Source organism: Sciurus vulgaris (assembly GCF_902686455.1).
Source record: "Sciurus vulgaris genome assembly, chromosome: 5".
NCBI lineage: Eukaryota > Metazoa > Chordata > Mammalia > Rodentia > Sciuridae > Sciurus > Sciurus vulgaris.
This window is the reverse complement of record NC_136465.1, coordinates 132,365,761-132,384,799: the sequence shown is the minus strand read 5'-3', so window position 1 is coordinate 132,384,799 and position 19,039 is coordinate 132,365,761. Positions and strand designations below refer to the sequence as shown.

The 19,039-nt window shown below is 39.2% G+C and overlaps 1 protein-coding gene across 1 annotated transcript in view; it reads right to left on the bottom strand.

Annotated features, from left to right (window-relative positions):
- Positions 1-6,660: 6,660 nt before the first annotated feature.
- The window catches only part of KCNMB4 (potassium calcium-activated channel subfamily M regulatory beta subunit 4), a 62,940-nt gene continuing 50,561 nt past the window's right edge, over positions 6,661-19,039 (bottom strand). The window contains exon 3 of the mRNA XM_079141332.1: positions 6,661-9,983. Coding sequence (XP_078997458.1) covers positions 9,815-9,983 — 169 coding nt within the window. The 3' untranslated portion in view covers positions 6,661-9,814. The remainder of the gene's footprint in view (positions 9,984-19,039) is intronic.

Sequence of the window (19,039 nt, the reverse complement as noted above, 5' to 3'; positions counted from 1 at the left end):
ATAATAATTAAATAAAATTACTGTTACGGTACTTCCTGATTCCTGATTCAGATATTGTGTGAAGCAATCAATGTTTTTTGTTTTAAGTTGCTAAGTTTTGGGGTAATTTGATGGCAAACAGTGGTCTTTCTGCTATTCCTTGTTAGAGAGTTATAGGTGATATTTGAATGCAAAATATTTGCTTATTTTCACTGTAACTTTTAAAGACTAAGATTACAATATATATTTGCTATTTATTGATTTATATCATTTTAGGATTATATTTGCTCCAGGTACTATGCTAAGTGTCTCACTGATGAGGTATGATGAAGAACTTGGATTAATGCTTGACAAAGAGCTCAGATGTGCAAAGAAAGCACTTAAAAAGAGTTAGCTGGGGCTGGGGCTCAGTGGTAGAGCACTTGGCTAACATGTCTGAGGCACTGGGTTCAATCCTCAGCCCCACATAAAAATAAATAAGTAAAATAAAGGTATTATGTCTATCTACAACTGAAAAAAAATGTAGATTATATAAAGAAGAGTTGGTTGGAGGGTTGTTATTTATTTCTAATGTCTTTGTGGATAAAAAGATTTGTCTCTTGTCCTACATGATGAGGAGGTTATGAAGAATCAGTGGATTAACATCCATTTAGTTCATGTTAAATTCATATAATATATACCATATCCTTAAAATAGGAGAGATATGTACACATTTTTATGGGATCACAGAAGAGGAAGTGATCATGATCATTATCACCATCCTTGTATTCTTGGGAGCTGGAGGGAGGGAAGAGGTTGGGTTTGAAGGCAGGATAAAATTCCCAAGACAAGAATATAGGAAACCACATGTGTAAAGGACAATGGATATGGGGAGCATTCATTTATCCATTCTTTCCTAAATGTGGCATTATGCCAGTGGTAAGAAAAAATAAAAATAAAAATGAAAAGCCCACAGACATTATTCTGCCTTAACAGATCTTGCAACCTAGTGAGAGACAAATAATAATAATAATAGAGAGCTGGACTGATAAAATGAATCTACTTGTGTGAACGGTTAGGAAATGCTTCTAGAAGAGTCAATATTTAAGCTGAGATTGATGGATGAGAAGAACCAGCTGCACATATATGAGAAGACAAGTCCAAGCCTTGGGACATGACCCCAGACCCCGAGGAGCAGAGTGCAGTGTACCTGGACGGGTGACACAAATGTTGACATATTAGGAAAATATGATTTGTTCTATTTCACTCACTTTTCAGAAGGATGAGTTATCTGAGGCAGGCAAGTGGTTATTTTCTGTATATGTTGTCCCATTTTTATTGTCATTGCATTTTCTGTCCCTCAATATGCTTGAGAGAGACCTAAGAATGCAACAGAGATATGGCCATATACATCCAGAGCTTAGAATAGAAGACAAGTATTATGGTATAGATATGAGGTGTCCCCCCAAAATCTCATGTGTAAGACAATGCAAGAAAGTTTAGAGGTGAAATGAATAGGTTATGAGAGCCTTAACCTAATCAGTGTATCAATCCCCTGATGGTATTAACTGGGTGGCCACTGTAGGCAGATAGGGTGTGGCTAGAGGAAATGGGCTGATGGGTTCATTCTGTTGGGGTTTATATTTTGTCCATAGTGGGGAGTACTCTCCCCTACTCTGCTTTCCTTTGTCCTCTGCTTTCCTTTTGCCATGATGTTCTGTCTCACCTTGGGCCCAAAGCAATGGAACCAACTTTCTATGTACTGAGACTTCTGAAACTATGAGTACCAAAATAAAATTTTCTTCCTCTAGAATTGTTCTTATTAGGTCTTTTGGTCACAGCAGTGAAAACATTGATTAAAACAGCAAGAGATAATCAACCAGGAATCACACCTGAGATGACAGGTAAAACCAGGACCAGGATGAGACCACTCAGAAAAAGTCTTCAGAGAAAAAATACATTTAGTGTTAACTAGGCAATACTCTACCTAGGTATTAGTTTGCACCCCACAATGAGTCAGCGCAAGTTTCTTTGACTGTATTCTGTAGCCCATAGTGAAAAGAACAGACAGCTGTGTGCCTATAGGAGACAACCTGAGGAACAATAAGCATCATGCCAATCAAGAACTCCTTCCTCACTTTCTTATGGTCTGTCTGTTCTAGAGTCCTCCTCTCCCACTGCCATGATGATCAAGCTTGATTTCAGACCCTGATTTTATATAGAAGAGCAAATGTATGTGCTGTTGCTGGGACAGAATCCGCAGGTGGGTCAGGTCTGAGATTGTAACCTAGCGCTGCACCCATCCTGGCCCCAGGCTCAGAAATCATTGTCATATTTTTACCAGGAATCTTCCCCTCATTACTTTGTAATGGGGAACAAATGACCTCCTGCAGTTGGCTACACCCACCCAGCTACCCCAAACCTGAAGCAGAGATGCAAGATCAATAACTGCTGTCTGCTAAATGGGACAAATGTCCAAAGGCCACCCCTGCACTCTCCTGTTAATTTCAGACACTTGTAGGATTGGGCATGGCAGAAACAATTAGATTCATGATGCGAAAAACTGTGTTACCTATTTGCAAACTATTTTTAATAGGTTGTCTGGCAGTGACCGTGAAAGACTGGATGGCTTTGCTCCCTATGACCGAGACCTGGCATTTAGCCAGGCATACCTCCTGACATCAATGTGTATCTTTCTTTTCTTGATTTTATCTCATTACCTCTGAATACATCTCCACTATCATGAGTGCTAGAACTCTGGGAATTAGTTTCACATCTAACCTTTAACATCACTGACTTTCATGAAACTAAAAGCATTTCTCTCAAACTTCAAACATCTCCAATTCCTCCACAGACTCAGGGTGGTCTTGTTTGAATTTCTCATTGCTTCTAGATGTCATTTGGAAGTTCAGGCCCTAATTGGATCTTTTTCCCCTTGCCAGATATGTGGAGTTCACATGGTGACATTCATCAGCCTCATTAGTTGGCATGTGGGAAGCACAGAGGAAAAAGCCTTTGTAAAAGTTACCCTGGGTCAGAGACTTGCTAATGAGACACAATATATTTTCTATATTCCAAACTTTGGGATATAGATTTGTCATGTCTATTTAGAGGATGCATTAATCATGCAAAAAAGTACCCCAGCCATTTTCAATTCAATCTGTACAAAGATGGACAAAAAGGAACATGTTCTTTGGATTTCATCTTTGAGAAAAAAAGAATCCCTGTAATTGCTTTGCATCAAAGAGAAGACACATCTTTTAATAATCTTGGAAACTGTTAAGTCTTATGATGTGGAAAATTTCAAAACAGCAGTGTATTAAGATGGAATAAAATAGGTTTCAGAAGCATCTGGACTGTAGAGACTTTTTAAAAAAATTTTGAGTTAAGAGTTCTAGAACTCAGTATAAAAACAAATGAGGGATAAGACTTCACAAAAGGAAAATCCCAGTGTTGGTCTTATCTTGGCCTGGTAGTGATTAAGTAAGAAGTATTTGAGTAATGAAAACAGATTTAGGAGAAATTCATTTTGAGACCATTTTTTCCTTTTTACTGAAATAATGCTATAGCAACACCATCATTACCACCACTACCACCATCGTTATCATCATCATTGTATTTATGGATCAGGCAATGTGTGCTTAGCACCTCACCTATATTGTTTTGTTTAATCCTTCCAATGACATGGTACTGGTACCATTATCAGCCTCACATCATAGCTGAGAGAACTGTAGAAATTAGCTAACTTACCCAAGATCATACAGCTAGCAATATGGAGAGGCTGGATTCAAACCCAAGTTGTTTGACTTCAAATTCTGTCTTCGGTCTCTCTTTTATTTAGATAATTCTTCATATGAAGTCATATTCATCTGAATAAACTAGTGTATCCTTATTCTCCTTTCTGAAACCCTATGCTTCTTTCTATTTTCTCTCTCTCTCCCTCTCTCTCTCTCTCTCTCTCTCTCTCTGTCTCTCTCTCTCTGTTTCTCTCTCTCTCACCAGGAACTGAACTCAGAGCTGTTGTACCACTGAGCCACATCCCCAACCCTTTTTATTTTTTATTTTGTTGACAGGGTCTAAGTTGCTCAGGGCCTCACTTACTTGCTGAGACCTGCTTTGAACACTGATCCTCCTGCCTCAGCCTCTGGAATCACTGGGATTAATAGACATGCGCCACAGCACCTGGCAATTCTAAAAATTCCCTGCAAATCTAAAAATTTCTACATTCTAGGAAATACAATATTTTCTTACAACTGCAATGCATTCAATGAGAAATTCTTATTTTATTAAAAAACCATTCAGATTCTACTATATATATTCTTTGTTATAAGCTCTATTGGCTGTCTTTAAAATCACTTGTATGCAACATCCTCCCTAAGGTACCCGCTCTCCTTGCCTTCCTGAAATATCTTATTCCAGCAGAAACAAAATTTCTCTTTTTCCTCCTCTCACTGGTTTTTAAGAAAATTGTGATTAATTCAATTTTAATCATAATAGTGATTAAATTAAGCTCATTTAATTAAACTTTAATTTTAGGAAAATGAAATAATGGAAAGAATCATCTCAATTTCAGAAAGCAATCATTCTTTTCAGGACCATTTCTCTTCTCACACCCAACACAGTTTATTTATGTCCGTGTGTACAGTGTTCACTAAGAGGAATGTAGTATGGGCCAACGATTTTCCTCCTCATTCATCCTTCTTTTCTTCATTTGAATCATAGAACCCACATCCCAACCTTTAGAAGATACCATTGCTCAGCAAGAGGCCCATTTCTTACCACAGGAATGGACGCAGAATTGAAGGATACAACTTCTGTCTCACTTCCTTGAATTGTGTATGCCTGCCCTTTCTTTCTTTCTTTTCGCCTTCTGAGCTGCCTGTCCTGAAAAGGACATTCTAAGGAAAGGCAGGAAAACAAGCAGAAGGAAGACAAGTCCCCGAACATCTCCATGAACGATTTCTGACTGGCTACATGAGAGAAAATATTTTATGTAAATTACTGTATTCTGGGTATCCCTGTAACAGTGGCTTGACCTATAACTTCATAGTTTTGAATCTGGTACTAGAATGTTACAGACTAAATTGTGTACCCCCAAAGTTCAAAGGTTGAAGTCCCAATCCCTGTGAAGCTGTATTTAGAGATGTGGCCTTTAAAGAAGAAATTAAGGTGGGTCTGGGGTTGTGGCTCAGTGATAGAGCACTTTCCTAGCACGTGTGAGGCACTGGGTTTGATTCCCAGCATCACGTCAAAATAAATAAATAAATAAATATTTTAAAACTCTCAACATTATAAAAAAAAATTTTAAAAGAAGTAATTAAGGTTAAATGAGGTCATATGGGCAATTCCCTAATCCCACAGGACTGATGTTCTTATAGGAATGAAGACATACCAGTGGTGTGCCACGTGAGAACCCAGTGGCCAGCTACAAGCCAAGAAGAGGCCTCAGGAGAGACCCAAGTTGCTGGTATTATGATCTTGGACTGTGAGCCTCCAGAACTGTGAGAAAATAAATTTCAGTTCTTCAGGTCACCCAGTCTTTTGGTATTTTGTTATTTAGTTCTCCTGATTAAATCTAGAAATGGAAAAGTGCTATCATACAACAACAAAAATCTAAACTAAGTGGCTGCGGAAGGGTAGCAGGCAGTGAGGAAGCAGACGTTGAAGAATGGAAAATTAAAGACCCTATTAGGTAAAAGTGTTACCTACAACAGCTGGGAAGGCACACTAACTGTGGTAAAAGTGGTCAGAAAAAAACAGAGTTTTGATTATGTATCTGCTGTTTTAGTTAGGTACTGTTCTAGTCTGTTTTGCATAGCTATAACAAAATACTGAAGGTTGGGTAAGGTATAAAGAAGAGGGTTTTTTTATTTTTATTTTTTAACTCAGTTTATTTAGCTCCAGAGCATGGTTCCTCAGCTCTGGTGATAGCCTCATGGCTGATGGCATCACAGTGGTAGGGGACATGCAAAAATGGTGAGCACTGCTGTGGGAATTACTCCAGCCCCATGAGACCTGCATGAAGCCCTTCTGAGGACTGAGGTCCCATCAGCCTACCTACTAAAGGTTTCACTAATTCAAAAGCATCTCACTTTGGAGATCGAATCTCCAGTACATGAACCTCTGGGGGGCAAACCCTAGTGTACTATGGAAAATAATTGAATGAGACAAATAAAAATTAAAAATAGTTTGCAAATAGATAACAGAGTTTTTTGCAGAAACTGTGTCTTTGCCCCAAACTTCAACAGCTCTGATATGTTCAGATTATTATTCAGATAGCGGGAAATGTGATTATTATTCCGAGTATTTCTTGAGAGTCTTCCATATAGTATTACTGGCCAGACAATGAGAGTCAGCTCAGCAGAAAAGAGTAGGTGAAAGTGTTGTGTTCCACCCAGACTCGTTGTCCAAGAGACTTCAAGGTGGCTGCTATCCAATGGAGGTACAGAGGTATAGGCCACATACAGCGAGTGTTGGCTTGATAACTATAATGAGAGAACAGCTCTGGCTATATAGCTGCTTTCACATGAAATAACTGAAAGCAAACAGATCAGAAAACTACTATTTCTGATGAAATTATATCGAAGTTATGATCAGCCTTAAAATGCCAGATGAAACCTCACCACTACCTTCCAAAATTCACAGTAAGATGTTATGAACTCAGTTCAGATGTTGAGACCCATAAGATCACACACACACCAAAAGGGTATGAAAAGTTTATTACTCATATACAGAGACTTTCCAGGGAGACAGAGCAGACTCCCAAGTGGGTCCAGAACTGGTTTGGCTTTTATTGTTCTTGGGGTCTGAGGCTGGGGTGAAGGTTCCTGTAAAGCAGGCCAGGGTTTGGGTGATTTGAACTTCCTGCTGGGACCAAAGAAGACAGCACCCAGTCTTCCATGGGCTTGCCCAGATGTGGAGCATAGAGGAAAAAGGAAAGGGTGAAGCTTGAAGCAGTTAGCAACATCAAAAAAGGAGCTGAAGTCTTTTGACAGTGGTGAACTATAATCCCGGCCTGTAAGAGCCTGTTTAATTCCCTAAGGCAATCTAGGTCTATAAATCTGCATCAGCAGAGGGCTGCTAAAGCTGTAATGCCCCACAAAAGTTTCAGATGTGACCATGGGAGTTGATTAGCAATACATTTTTAGAGTTCAAAGTAAGGGGCCATAGAGGACAATGGACAAGGGAGTTTCTCCCATAGAGCAGATACACAGTTCAGCCAAAGAGGACTTGACCTCCTGGCAGGGCAAGTAATCTTGACCATGCCTATTTAGAGATTTTGAACATGATGTGGGCTGCTGACTGCTGTCCATCTTTCTTGTCTTTCAGTCTAGTATTCATTCTCCCCTTCTCCCCTTCTTTCCTTTTAGAAATACTCCCCCTGGAGTATATTAGGGTACATGTCTAGCTGGAAATAGGCCCTGGCCTTCCCTGAAGCAAGGCTTAGTTATGTAATAAGTAATGAAGAACATATTTGGGCACAAGTGATTCGTGAAACTTCCTTAAAAAGAAATAGCTTGCTCCCAGCTTCCTTTCTTTTCCAGATTAGAAAGTAGATGCACTTCTCTGAGACCTGTTGACCATGGAGTGAACAACTCCCTTGGTAATGAGAACAGGTAGATGAATCATGGATTCCTTAACTACCATGTGAAAGAGAGCTGGCTTACAGGCTCTCAAGTCATCCTTTACCTCAGGATTGCTGTGTGAGGAAGAAATAAACTATCTTACATGAGACATCATATTTTGTGGCCTTTGTTACAGCAGCTTGGTCCATTTTCTGATCTAAATACAAAAAGAGAATGAAAATATTAAGAAGCCTCTACCTTTTATGACCTTAAAAAGTCCTCTCCTTGCTTCTTTGGGTTTTACCTTTTTTTAAGTATAAATAAGGAGGCTCAAATTTAACTGTTTGTAAGCAAGTAAGACCCTAAAACTACATAAGCCCTCGTGGATTTAGTGTGCTTCTCCCCTTTCTCAAAAATTAACCCACAGAATACAGTTGTGCATACTCTTCAGGCCTAAATGGAAGCATTTAGTTAATATAAACCATGAGTATCAAACTGACAAGTGAAAACTCAGATTGATATGTATCAACTTCCCTTTTCTCCAAGATGGACATGTGTCCATGCACTGTTAAATTTTATCTAGTCTCTGTAATCAATTAATCATAGACAATTGGGTAAAGATAAAATGAAGAGAACAGACTTCATCTTCCCTCCCATGCAATGCAAAGAGGATGATTTTCTCTGCTTCCCAGTTTCATGCTACTTGCTTCAGAATAGTCACTGTGTTGCTAAGACAACAGGGACACGGCAACAGAAAACTGGGATTGAAGTCAAGGCACTGTAGCTACCTCAAAGGATGTCATAAATAGTGTGTTCAAGGCCTTTTTCACAGTGAAACCTGTAACACTTGAATTAGAAAAAAGTGATCATATTCATCCAACACTCTTTCACAGAGAATTATAATGCTCTCAGAAAGTTACATTCTAAAATAAACATTGGTATGTGGACCAAAGGCAGGAAATTGTCGTTCCCAATAATTCAGATCTTTTTTAGAACCTGTGGAAATAACTGAGGGGAACTTGTCCTTACATTCTGATTTGCCTTTATTCTAATAGAAGCATGTCTGTGGACTATGTGAAGGAAGCAGAAAGAACTATTGTCAGCGACTCCTCCATTAAAAATCTACATCTCATTTTAACAGAGGTCTGATTCTAGGTGGTAAATAAATAGGGTAATTTTGATATCTGCTGAGACCTGTGATTGATATTTGGAATCTGAGTTTATGAACAGGTGCAAAGAAGTAGGGTCTCCCTTTGATCAAGGCACAGAAAGCTCAGCAGCAGTGGTGGAGTGGGTTACATCTCCAGATTTATCTAAGTAAACGAAACTGCAGCAATCTCCCTGTATTATACCCAGAACATCAAGGCAAGGACGAAGAAAAGGAAAACAAAATGCTTGAACTGACTTTGAACTGTTTTCTAACCTAAAATACAAAAAGAGAAAACAGTCTTTAATTATAAACTGAAGAGTGTCCTTCATATCATGTATATTGTAGTGCACAGAGATTAAAAAAAAAAAAAAAAAAATTCACCAGAAATAACATGGTGGATGAATTAAGGAACCCTGTTCTCTTAGAGTGTGGACGGGTCTTCAGAATCATCTCACTTCATAAGAAGTAATCCATCAAAAAATAATGGGTAGGCCAAGGCAGGTGGTAGAGGACATGGTTTCCCCAAATCTTTGGGGGAAAGAGACACAGAAATGACTGAAAACTGAGTTACCAGTGAAGAATTCATTTTTCAAGGAGGAATCAAAAGATACTCTTTAATGGTGGAAACTGAAGGTTATACAGTATGATCCAGGCTTCTGCAGGAATCCTTACTGTCAAGTAGAAGTTAAATCTAGCAGAGTCAAATGAAAAGCAGAAAACCATTTTTTTTTTTTTCTTTTTAACCCTGGTGTTCTAAGCATTAAAAAAGGAAATAGAAAAAAACACAGACCACTCTTATTTTAATATTCTTAAGTAGCATAAATCATAATGGTATACTACACTATACAAATAATATACTGTTACTTTCCAAAGAAAATCAATTTCTTATAGGGTTTTCTGAAACAGTTACTCCATATAGCTAAGAGCTTGACCCTTTAGCCATTGCTACGACACATGGAATATAAGCTATGAGGTTCCAAGTCTTCCAGTTGTGCCTGTTTCTGCTGCCACTGAGGGAGGAGGCTCTTGGAGACCTGTCGCGGCCCCTTCCATCTCCTGCTCCAGGAAACACGGGCTCTGCAGGTGGACGTGTGCCCAGGCGTGCAGCTTCTGTGCTTTGCTTCCCACAAGGCTATTCCATTTAAGAGAACTTGCGCTTCTTCATGGCTTCTGCCTTGACTGCCAGGCTCTTGGCACAGATGGTTAAAACCACAATGAGAACGCCCACCACAAATGTCACCAGGGGCCAGAGGAAGCAGTGCAGGAGGACAATCTCATCATGCGTGCGATGCAGCAGCACGTCATCTGGTCTGCAAGACAGTGAAGAATAAGAAAGGAAAAGCTGTTAACTGCCTTGGTATCACATTGAAAAACTTTTATACCCTGGGGCCACACTGGATCTCCTTCCCACAGGAATAACCACGCTTAAAGTGAAGACCTTGCTCTGACTACAAATACAGTACTTTGTGCTTCAAACCTGTGAGCTCTTGAATCAAGTAATTGATGCAAATTTGCACATCATTTATAATATAATTTACATGCTGCAATTTGTCAAAAGCGTAGCAATCACTTCTGCTATTTTCCTCCATTATAAGTAGCCTAATGGATTCTACTTTCTCATTCATCCTCCACTATCCACTGATCAAGGGGTTTGAATCAATCTAAAAATTACCGATGGATGAGCATTCTCTGACAAACCTCAACACTTAAGTGGGACCCCATTGACCTTAATTCAGAAAAAAATGTCAGTTAAAGTCACTGTTTGAATCAGCTAAAATGACATATGGTTTAGCTCTCAGATCAACTTAGCTTCAATAATGGTTGAACTGAATGCATTTTTCCATGCTACTGGGTAGGATAAACCATAATTCTGAACTACTGATGCCCCTTCAGCTTGTGATTCTGGGGACTGAACCCAGGGTCTTGTACACACTAGGCAAGTGCTCTGTCATTGAGCTACATCCCCAACTCTGACCACTTTCTTGAAAATTTTGCAAGGTCTTAGCAATAGATTTAGATTTCCGTCTTCTCAATGCAGGGCTCCATTTTCAATTTCTACATTGATCTTATTGATAGGAAGTGAAGATAAGATATACTTCACAATCCATGGTCTCTCATCTTTGTCGAGTTCTGGGAATTCAGCTTTCATACATGATATTTATATTTGACAAGATATTTCCATTTCATCCACAGGAAGGTTTGTTGTTATGCTAGAGTCATTGTGCTTCCTCCAGAAAAAGAAGAAAATAATGCAGAATAATTAGTACAATTGCCTTCAAGGACATCAAAGGCTTCAGACCACAAGGGCAGTGCTTTTAACAGAGAAGTACATTCCTGAGGAGCACTCATTAGTCATAGCTCTCATAATTCAAAACCTATTTTCCCAGAAGACTGATAAAGGCCATTAGGTATTTCTCTTTCACCTGCAGTGGCTTCATGTGGCTTATCATGTGGCAGTAACAGAAAGAGCTGCACACACTGGCTTTGAAACTATCTAATCCTTACACTCTTTTCCCCTTTGGTGCCTAATTTCAAATTCTGCATATAAAGTAAGATTGTTACAGACATTTTATTTCAAAGTATTTCAATTAAATTTACATTTAGTGTGTAACAATTAGGTAAAAGTCATGGCAGCTTATAGAAATGACTCCAATTTCTGAACTCCTGTAGCAATACATTGTCTTAAGACTTGGGCTACCATTAATTTATGTGTGTATGTCAATGCACATATCCTTTTTTTCCGGTAAGGCCCAGAAGGGCTTTGTCATTGCCTGTTATTCTACACAGCTGTTACTAAACAACTGCTTGCCACTGATGACAAACAGTCCATGTTGTACTCTTATTATCTAGGCAAATTTTAAAGAAAGCTGGGTTCTGACAAAGTAGAGGTCAGGGTCCAAAAACAGAGCGCAGGTTAGTCAGAGCTACTCCTCGGAGTCTTTGAAATCTGTATCCCTAAAACCACCATGATTCTTTCTGAGGGTACAGGTGCCCACAGGGGTCCGGCAACTCTACCTACGTGGTATGCAAGGGAAGATGAAAGCTCTTTCTCCAGATCATTATTCTTTCTAGGAAGGACTATTCTACTCCTCTGGAATCTAACGGTACAAAGATGAGACCTAGATTCTTCATCCAAAAGGGTAAGATGTAAGTGCATTTAATAGCACTGAATTGTACACTTACGAACTGTTAACAGCATTAAAGAAAGAAGAAAAAGTAAGAAGAAAAGAGACAGGAGGAGGGAGGGAGGTCTTTGATTTTCAACACTATTTTAGTAAATATGTGTGCCGTTTTCCTAAGTAATGTGTTTTTGCAGCTAACTTTCTATTCTTTCTATAGTCATTATTACTGATGTTGAAGCCTTTACCACAATATTGTACACTGAGCCAGAAAAATAGACCAGATGAGTGTGGTTGGAATAATACACATATTTTCTGAAACACAGTCTGAAGACCATGTACTGGAAAAGGAAGTAAAGAAGGAGAGGCAGAGACAAAACAATAACTGGAAAATGCTAGACCCAGATATTTGTTTTATTCAGAAACTTCTTGGAATTCTACCTCCTTCAAGAACCCTTTGGGCAACAATTTTTTAAACATTTTAAATGTTTAAACCACATTTTTTTTTACTTTGAGTGATCCAGATTGAATTTGTAATTGCTTCAAAAGCCTTCTGTGAGATAGAAATATTAAATATAAATGTACACATTTTTAAAAAATAATTCATGTCTCTTTCAATTTCATGCCTCAGGATCCTCCAATTTTATCAAGCAGGCAGCTTTTGGATTGTTTAGCCAGAAATTATCTGTAAAGGGATTTGGGCTTCAAATTCAGTTTCCACAATTGTATGGTAAGCAATGAAGAGGAACTTTCAAGAATGTAGACCCAAGGCAAAAAAGGATGACCACTCTGTATCTAAGAACTTCGAAAATGCAAGTAAGAGTGTGCAGGAACTCTAATGGAAAACACTTTTAAACCCTGAGTGGAGGGAGGTGTGAAAATCATAAAAGAAGAATAAAGGCTACAGGTAACTTTAGAAAAACGTTTCAAAGGGTTGGCACTATCCTGAGACCAGCTTTCAAAGTATATTGTGATAATAATACTGCTCAGCATTTTTTTTCCTTATAATTGGAATTTATTGATACTTACTACCTGCCAAGTACTGTAGCAGGACCTTTCATCTTATTTGATGCTTAAAATGACCCTGTGCTTGAAAAATTTTTAAATTTTTGCTTTACAAGTGAAGACATAGAAGCAAAGGAAGATTAGTTTGCCCAAGATTATATAATTTAACCTAATGACAATAATTTGAAACTGTGATTTTAAAATCTGTACTATTTACCTTTAAGCCAGCTTGTCTCAAATTAGATTCATTGACAGTATGTGTTTCCTGGGTTTCAACCCTTGATTTACAATATTAGAATATGATGTTGTAGGGTCCAGAAATCTACACTTTGGAGAAACTCTGGGGTGATTCTATATGAACTTGAGTTTAAGAAGCACTGTATAAAGTTCTAATAATTAAAAAACGTAGTATGAACCATGAAGTGACTTAGCTGCCTAATTGACACTCCTGTCCTGGTAATTTTCATGGCCTCTACATTTTAGTCAGAATGTGCACTACATAAAGAAACCACAGGATAAGGAAAAGGGGAGCTGAAGGACTGGGCACGTAGCTAAGTTGGTAGAGTGCTTGCCTAGCGTATGCAAGGCCCTGAGTTCAAGAGCTGAGAGGGAGGGGGAGGTTGAGGGCAGGGGTTAGGGAGCTGAAGGGTTAGAAATACAGACCATGACACTAAATTTGCCCAGGAGAAGCCCTTTGTTCTAAGTGACAGAAAGATACCCCATACATGAGCAGTAATACCAGTCTATTGAGGAAAAAAAAAAAAAAAAAAAAAACAAAAAACCAAAGATTTGGTGTATGTCACCCTAAATACAGAAAACCTCTTCCTTTTAACAGTCTCGCCAAATGGTAGTGTCCTTCCATTCCACATGCTTGTTCCCGTGGCTAACAGGGAGAGCGTGCCCTCCTTCTTCTCCTGCCCCATCCTCCAGCCCAGGGGACAGGAAATTTCCTAAACTTACCTAGTTCATAAAAAAATCTCAACGGCACTGTAGTTTACTAGAATTGTACAATGGAAACTGTACCAAGAGACAAGATGACCCACTTCAAAGTGCTTTCTCCATGACAGCCTACAGGAAATAGAAATCTTCCTAGATTTGTTATCACAAGTACTTCTCGCTTCTCGGAGCAGAGAATTTTTCTTTTCCTGTAGGCTGCTAGAAAGTTAAGATTTTGGCCCATCTCAGCAAGATGACATGGCATTCTTATGCCAACCACATGCCTATTGCTTGCCTTTTTTTTTCCCCCTTACACATTTCTAATTTGTCTTGCTAAATCCTTTCTCTCTCTTTTTTTGGTGCTGGTGATTGAACCCAGGGCCGTGCACATGTTAAGCATGCACTCTGTCACTGAGCTGCACCCCAGTCCCAATCCTCTGAATCTTTAGGGGACTCACTAAACCCTTCTTTTATTTATTTATTTATTGGTATTGGGGATTGAACCCAGGGGTACTTAACCACTGAGCCACATCCCCAGCTTTTTTATTTTTTTTATTTTGAGACAGGATCTTGCTAAGTTGCTTTAGGGCCCCACTAAGGTGCTGAGGCTGGCTTTGGACTTGTGATCCTCCTACCTCAGTCTCCTGAGCTGTTGGGATTACAGGCATGCAACACCACACCCAGCCTAAACCCTTTTTTTTAAAACAGGCCTATGTACAAGTATTTATCATTTATCTACATTTACATGTCAGGTATATTATAAACCATGGGAATTTTTTAGTTGTCAAACTTTTCTCACGATTCTATGAAAAATAATATACTACATCATTAGAGGAATTTGCACTTATGCCTTTTGACTTTAAAGTCTGAAAATGCTTCATCATTATGTCAAACAAAATAATTCTGCAGGCATAACTTCAGTCCCATATGCCAGGCCTTTGGCATGGTAGCACAGCCAAAGGACACCAAAAATGTGATGATTTCATTCTCCAAGCCTTTGAACAAGTGCTATCTAGGCCTGCTTTAAATCTTATTATTTATAACATGACCTACTTTCAAAAAGAATCTGAAATAGATAACAGTAAAACCAAAAGTTTTTGTTTTTATTTTGAGGTAGGGTCTCACTGTGCTGTCCAAGTTGACCTTGAATTTGCAATCCTCCTGCCTCAGTTTCCTTAGTAGCTGGGATTACAGATAACATGACATTCTGAAGCCAACCACACTCCTATTGCCTTGCCTTTTATTTTTTTTTCTCTCACACATTTCCAATTTATCTTGCTAAATCCTCAATTATTGTTTAGTTAGCTAGCTAGTTAGTTACTTAGTGCCAAGCCTGTGCTCTGCCACTGAGCTGCACCCCCAGTCCCAATCCTCTCAATCTTTAGGGGACTCACTAAACCCTTCTTAAAGCAGGCATATGTATAGGCATGTGCTACTGCAACAAGCAAATCAAAGGATTTGAATATGATAAAATCCTTAATCTGACAGTAAAGAGCAAGCACAATGTAATTAGGATGGGCAAAATGGTAAAAACCCAGGCTAAGAAGAGATACTGCATTAAGTATAAGTAAAACTTATTTCTGAACCTCCTGGAACTCAAGGAGAGAGGGTGCATGATGAGTTACCCAGCTGTCATTATACAAGAAAAGGAAACATGATGATTTGTCAGAACAAACTTTCTGCTTGGGCTCAAGTAGAAGGCAATCATTCTGTGGGTACTTTAAGTAACTGGTGTGACACATTTAAAAGACCACGAACAGCAGTTTTACAAGGCTAGGGGTGAGACCATTTGAGTTTTTAGAATACTGATTCCCAGGCCCTAGATCTGCTGAATCAGACTCAAGTTTCGAACAGTTTTTCAGGCAATACTGACAGTTATTCACATCTGGAAACAAGTGACTTAAACAGTGCTTTTAAAATATCAAATGCATCAGCCTAGTTTTGTTTTTTTTTTTTTGTTTGTTTTGTACCCGGCACTGAACTCAGGGGGCACTTAACCACTGAGCCACATCCCCAGTCCTTTTTTGCATTTTATTTAGAGACGGGTCTGGCTGAGTTGCTTAGGGCCTCGCTAAGTTGCTGAAGCTGGCTTTGAACTTGAGATCCTCCCGCCTCAGCCTCCTAAGCCACTGGGCTTACAGACTTGCATAACCACACTGGGCTCAGCCTAGTTTTTGACAACACTTGGAGAGCAAACTGTTACAGGCTGAAACCAATTAGGAGTACAGGCCTTCTGTGTCCTCTGTCAGGTTAGATTCCTGACATGGAGGTGACGAAAAGAAATTTTATAATGAAAACCAAAGACACTGATGTGTGTTCTTTTCCAGATAACTATTTGCTTGGAGTCTGGGTTTTAGGAAGCTTTAGAAAGTTTCCCAGAGAAGTCTCAAGGCACAAATATTTAAATTAAATGCACCCATGAAAAGAAGTGACCACGACATAGATTTTCAGGGAGACATTACTGGCCATTGATATTCAATCTAGAAAACCTTGATCAGTGTTAATCAGCTTTTTGCCACGATTAACGAAAGAGTTGAGATAACTAACTTATAAAAAGAAAAGATTATTTTTGGATAGTTTTAGAGGTTCTAGTCCAAGGTCAGTGGAACCCATTACTTTGGGCTGTGGCAAGGCAGCACATCATGGAAGAAGCATGTGACAGAAAAACTGCTCATCTCACATGAATAGGGAAGCAAAAGAGGAGGAGATCCCGCCATTCCCTGCAAGGACACACCCCCAATGGTCTGTGAATCTTCCAGAAGGCCCTACCTCTCAAAAGGACCTCTATCTCTCAGTAGTCCCAACCAGGGGACCAAGCCTTTAACACATAGGCCTTCGGGGAACATTCCTAAACTACAGAAGTATATTACTATTTGGTTGTTTATTAGCATAATTACATGCTATGGGCTTTCTAGAAGGGAGACTGAATTAAAACACACCCCATGAAAATATCTAATGTGTTCTATTGATTGTTGACTTCTAAAATATTTCTAACATTTTTTTCTAATAATAGATTTTTATAATAATAAAGATTGGCTGATAAATACACTGGGGCTGGGAGCATAGTTCAGTGGTAAAGTGCATGCCTGGAATGCCCAAGGACTTGGTTTGATCTCCTGCAGCATTACCACCTTCCCTACTCCGCAAACAAACAAACAAACAAACAAACAAAACACTAGAGTTTGGTTTTGGCATAATTTATTGAGAGTAATTAGCCACTATGTCTAGTTGCTGTTGGAAGCAATCCTAAGCTCTTCCCAAGAGAAGAAAATGTATGCTTTCTCCTCCTATGTGACCACAGGAAGGCAGCTGAACAACTGATCTAAATGCAGTGGGAATACAGAGACTAGAACGCAAGATCCTTGACAATACTCTTCATGTTGAGCTGCTCTCCTGATGGGGATCCACTTGGAACCCCAGTTGTCATTGATACTTTAACCGAAGATAACTGAGACTTAACAGATGCTAAGAGGTGCCATCTTCTTGTTTCCCTTATCTGACTAATGGCAGCAACTTCTGGCATTTAAGGCAACCATAAATTTCCTCTCAGGGGGAGTTTCATGGCCCTAAAGAAATGAAAATTCATTTTGGTGTAGATGTCTTCATTTCCCCCTCAGCTGCCTGTGTCCTTGACAGTTAGTATTCCAGTCCTGTACAGGTAGCTTTCACAAGCAAACGATTACTTTCAACTCTAATGTGTGCATCTCAGGTAGAGAGAAGCAAGAAAAAAATTTAAAAATTCAATAACCCTAGACTTTAGGGTTATACCCTAAATTTACCCCATAAACCATCATTTAACAACACCAGATTATTAAGGCATTGGGCTTGGCAAATGTTCCCTACTGATTAAGATGACTGCCCCCTATAGATGCAGTACACACAAGCAACTGTCTCAAGCAGGTCTTCTAAAGAGGCCTGGGAAACTGTCACAGCTCGGTGTTCCCTGAGTAATGCTCTTCTTTTAAGGTTTTATTCACACTGTGTGGTAATTATTTTTGTACATCTGTCCACTTTCCCAACCTGATTCTTAAAAACCCTGAGATCAGAGACCTATTAAGGGTAATCCCTGCATTACATTCTCATTCCACACTGTCTACCAGCTGCTCTGGAAGAGTGACCTGTGTCACTTAGAGGCATCTCCTGCTGCAGGGCAGGACTTTCAGCTCCTTGATTTCATCAGAGGCATACTACTTTGTAAACTAGATCACAGTTTCGTTCCAGAAATTCCTGTGGGTTTTTCTTAAGAAGAGTATTCCTGTTCTTCACAGTAATTCAGTCTGTGGTTTCTCTGAGTTACCAAGTAAGTTATTTATTTCACAGAAAACTCTAAGTGTTTTCTGGCCAAAATGCTTAAACTTAAGTTTTAGAGAGAAATAAATTGGAGAAAAGAAGATATCTACATTCTCCAGTTTGAGACATAGACTTTTCTTATAATAAAAAACACTGTCTCCCCATCATCCTCCCCACCCACTGCCCTCCACCACACACATGCACACAAAAGTCTACATAGTTCAGAACCTTAGTTGTATAAAACAAACCATGAATGTTTTAGAAGAACTGCATTAAAAAAATAAAAACCTTGGAGTCTCCCATTTTTAAAAATATAAAACCCTTATTAAGAAGATTTAATGAGGGTATTTATGTGGAAAGTGATTTTCTACAAAACCCTTTGCAAGCTAGATGACCTCGAATCTAGTCCACATTGAAGTTTCACGACCTTGGAGAACTGATTTTGTCAACCCACAGAACATAACAGCACAGAAACAGAATCTTTTGCAATCTGTGGCATTTGCAAAGCTCAGAGTTGAAGAAAAGCTGGCAGATGTTCATTGTAAAAGTCAATGACAGTACTCTCTGCAGATGACTACCTGTTTTTACTTCCTATTGCTACTGGAACAAATTCAGCAGCTTAAACCAACACAAGCTTACTCTCCTACAGTTCTGGAGGTCAGAAGTCTGAAATCTGTTTCACCAGGCTAAAAAGATGTTGGCAGGGCTCCATTCTCTCTGGAGGCTCCCTGTGAGAATGTTTCCTTGCTTGTTGGCTTCTAGAAGCTGTCTGAATTCCTGGCATCACTACATTCTCTTCCCTTCGTCAGTGCAGCCCATGCTTCTCTCTCAGATCTCTCCTTCCTCTTTTTTTATTTTTTAATTTGTACCAGGCATTGAACCCAGGGGCACTTGACCACTGAGCCACATCCTCAGTCCTTTTTATTTTTTATTTTAAGACAGGGTCTTGCTAAGTTGCTCAGGACCTCACTAAGTTGTTGAGGCTGACTTTGAAATTGAGATCCTCCTGCCTCAGC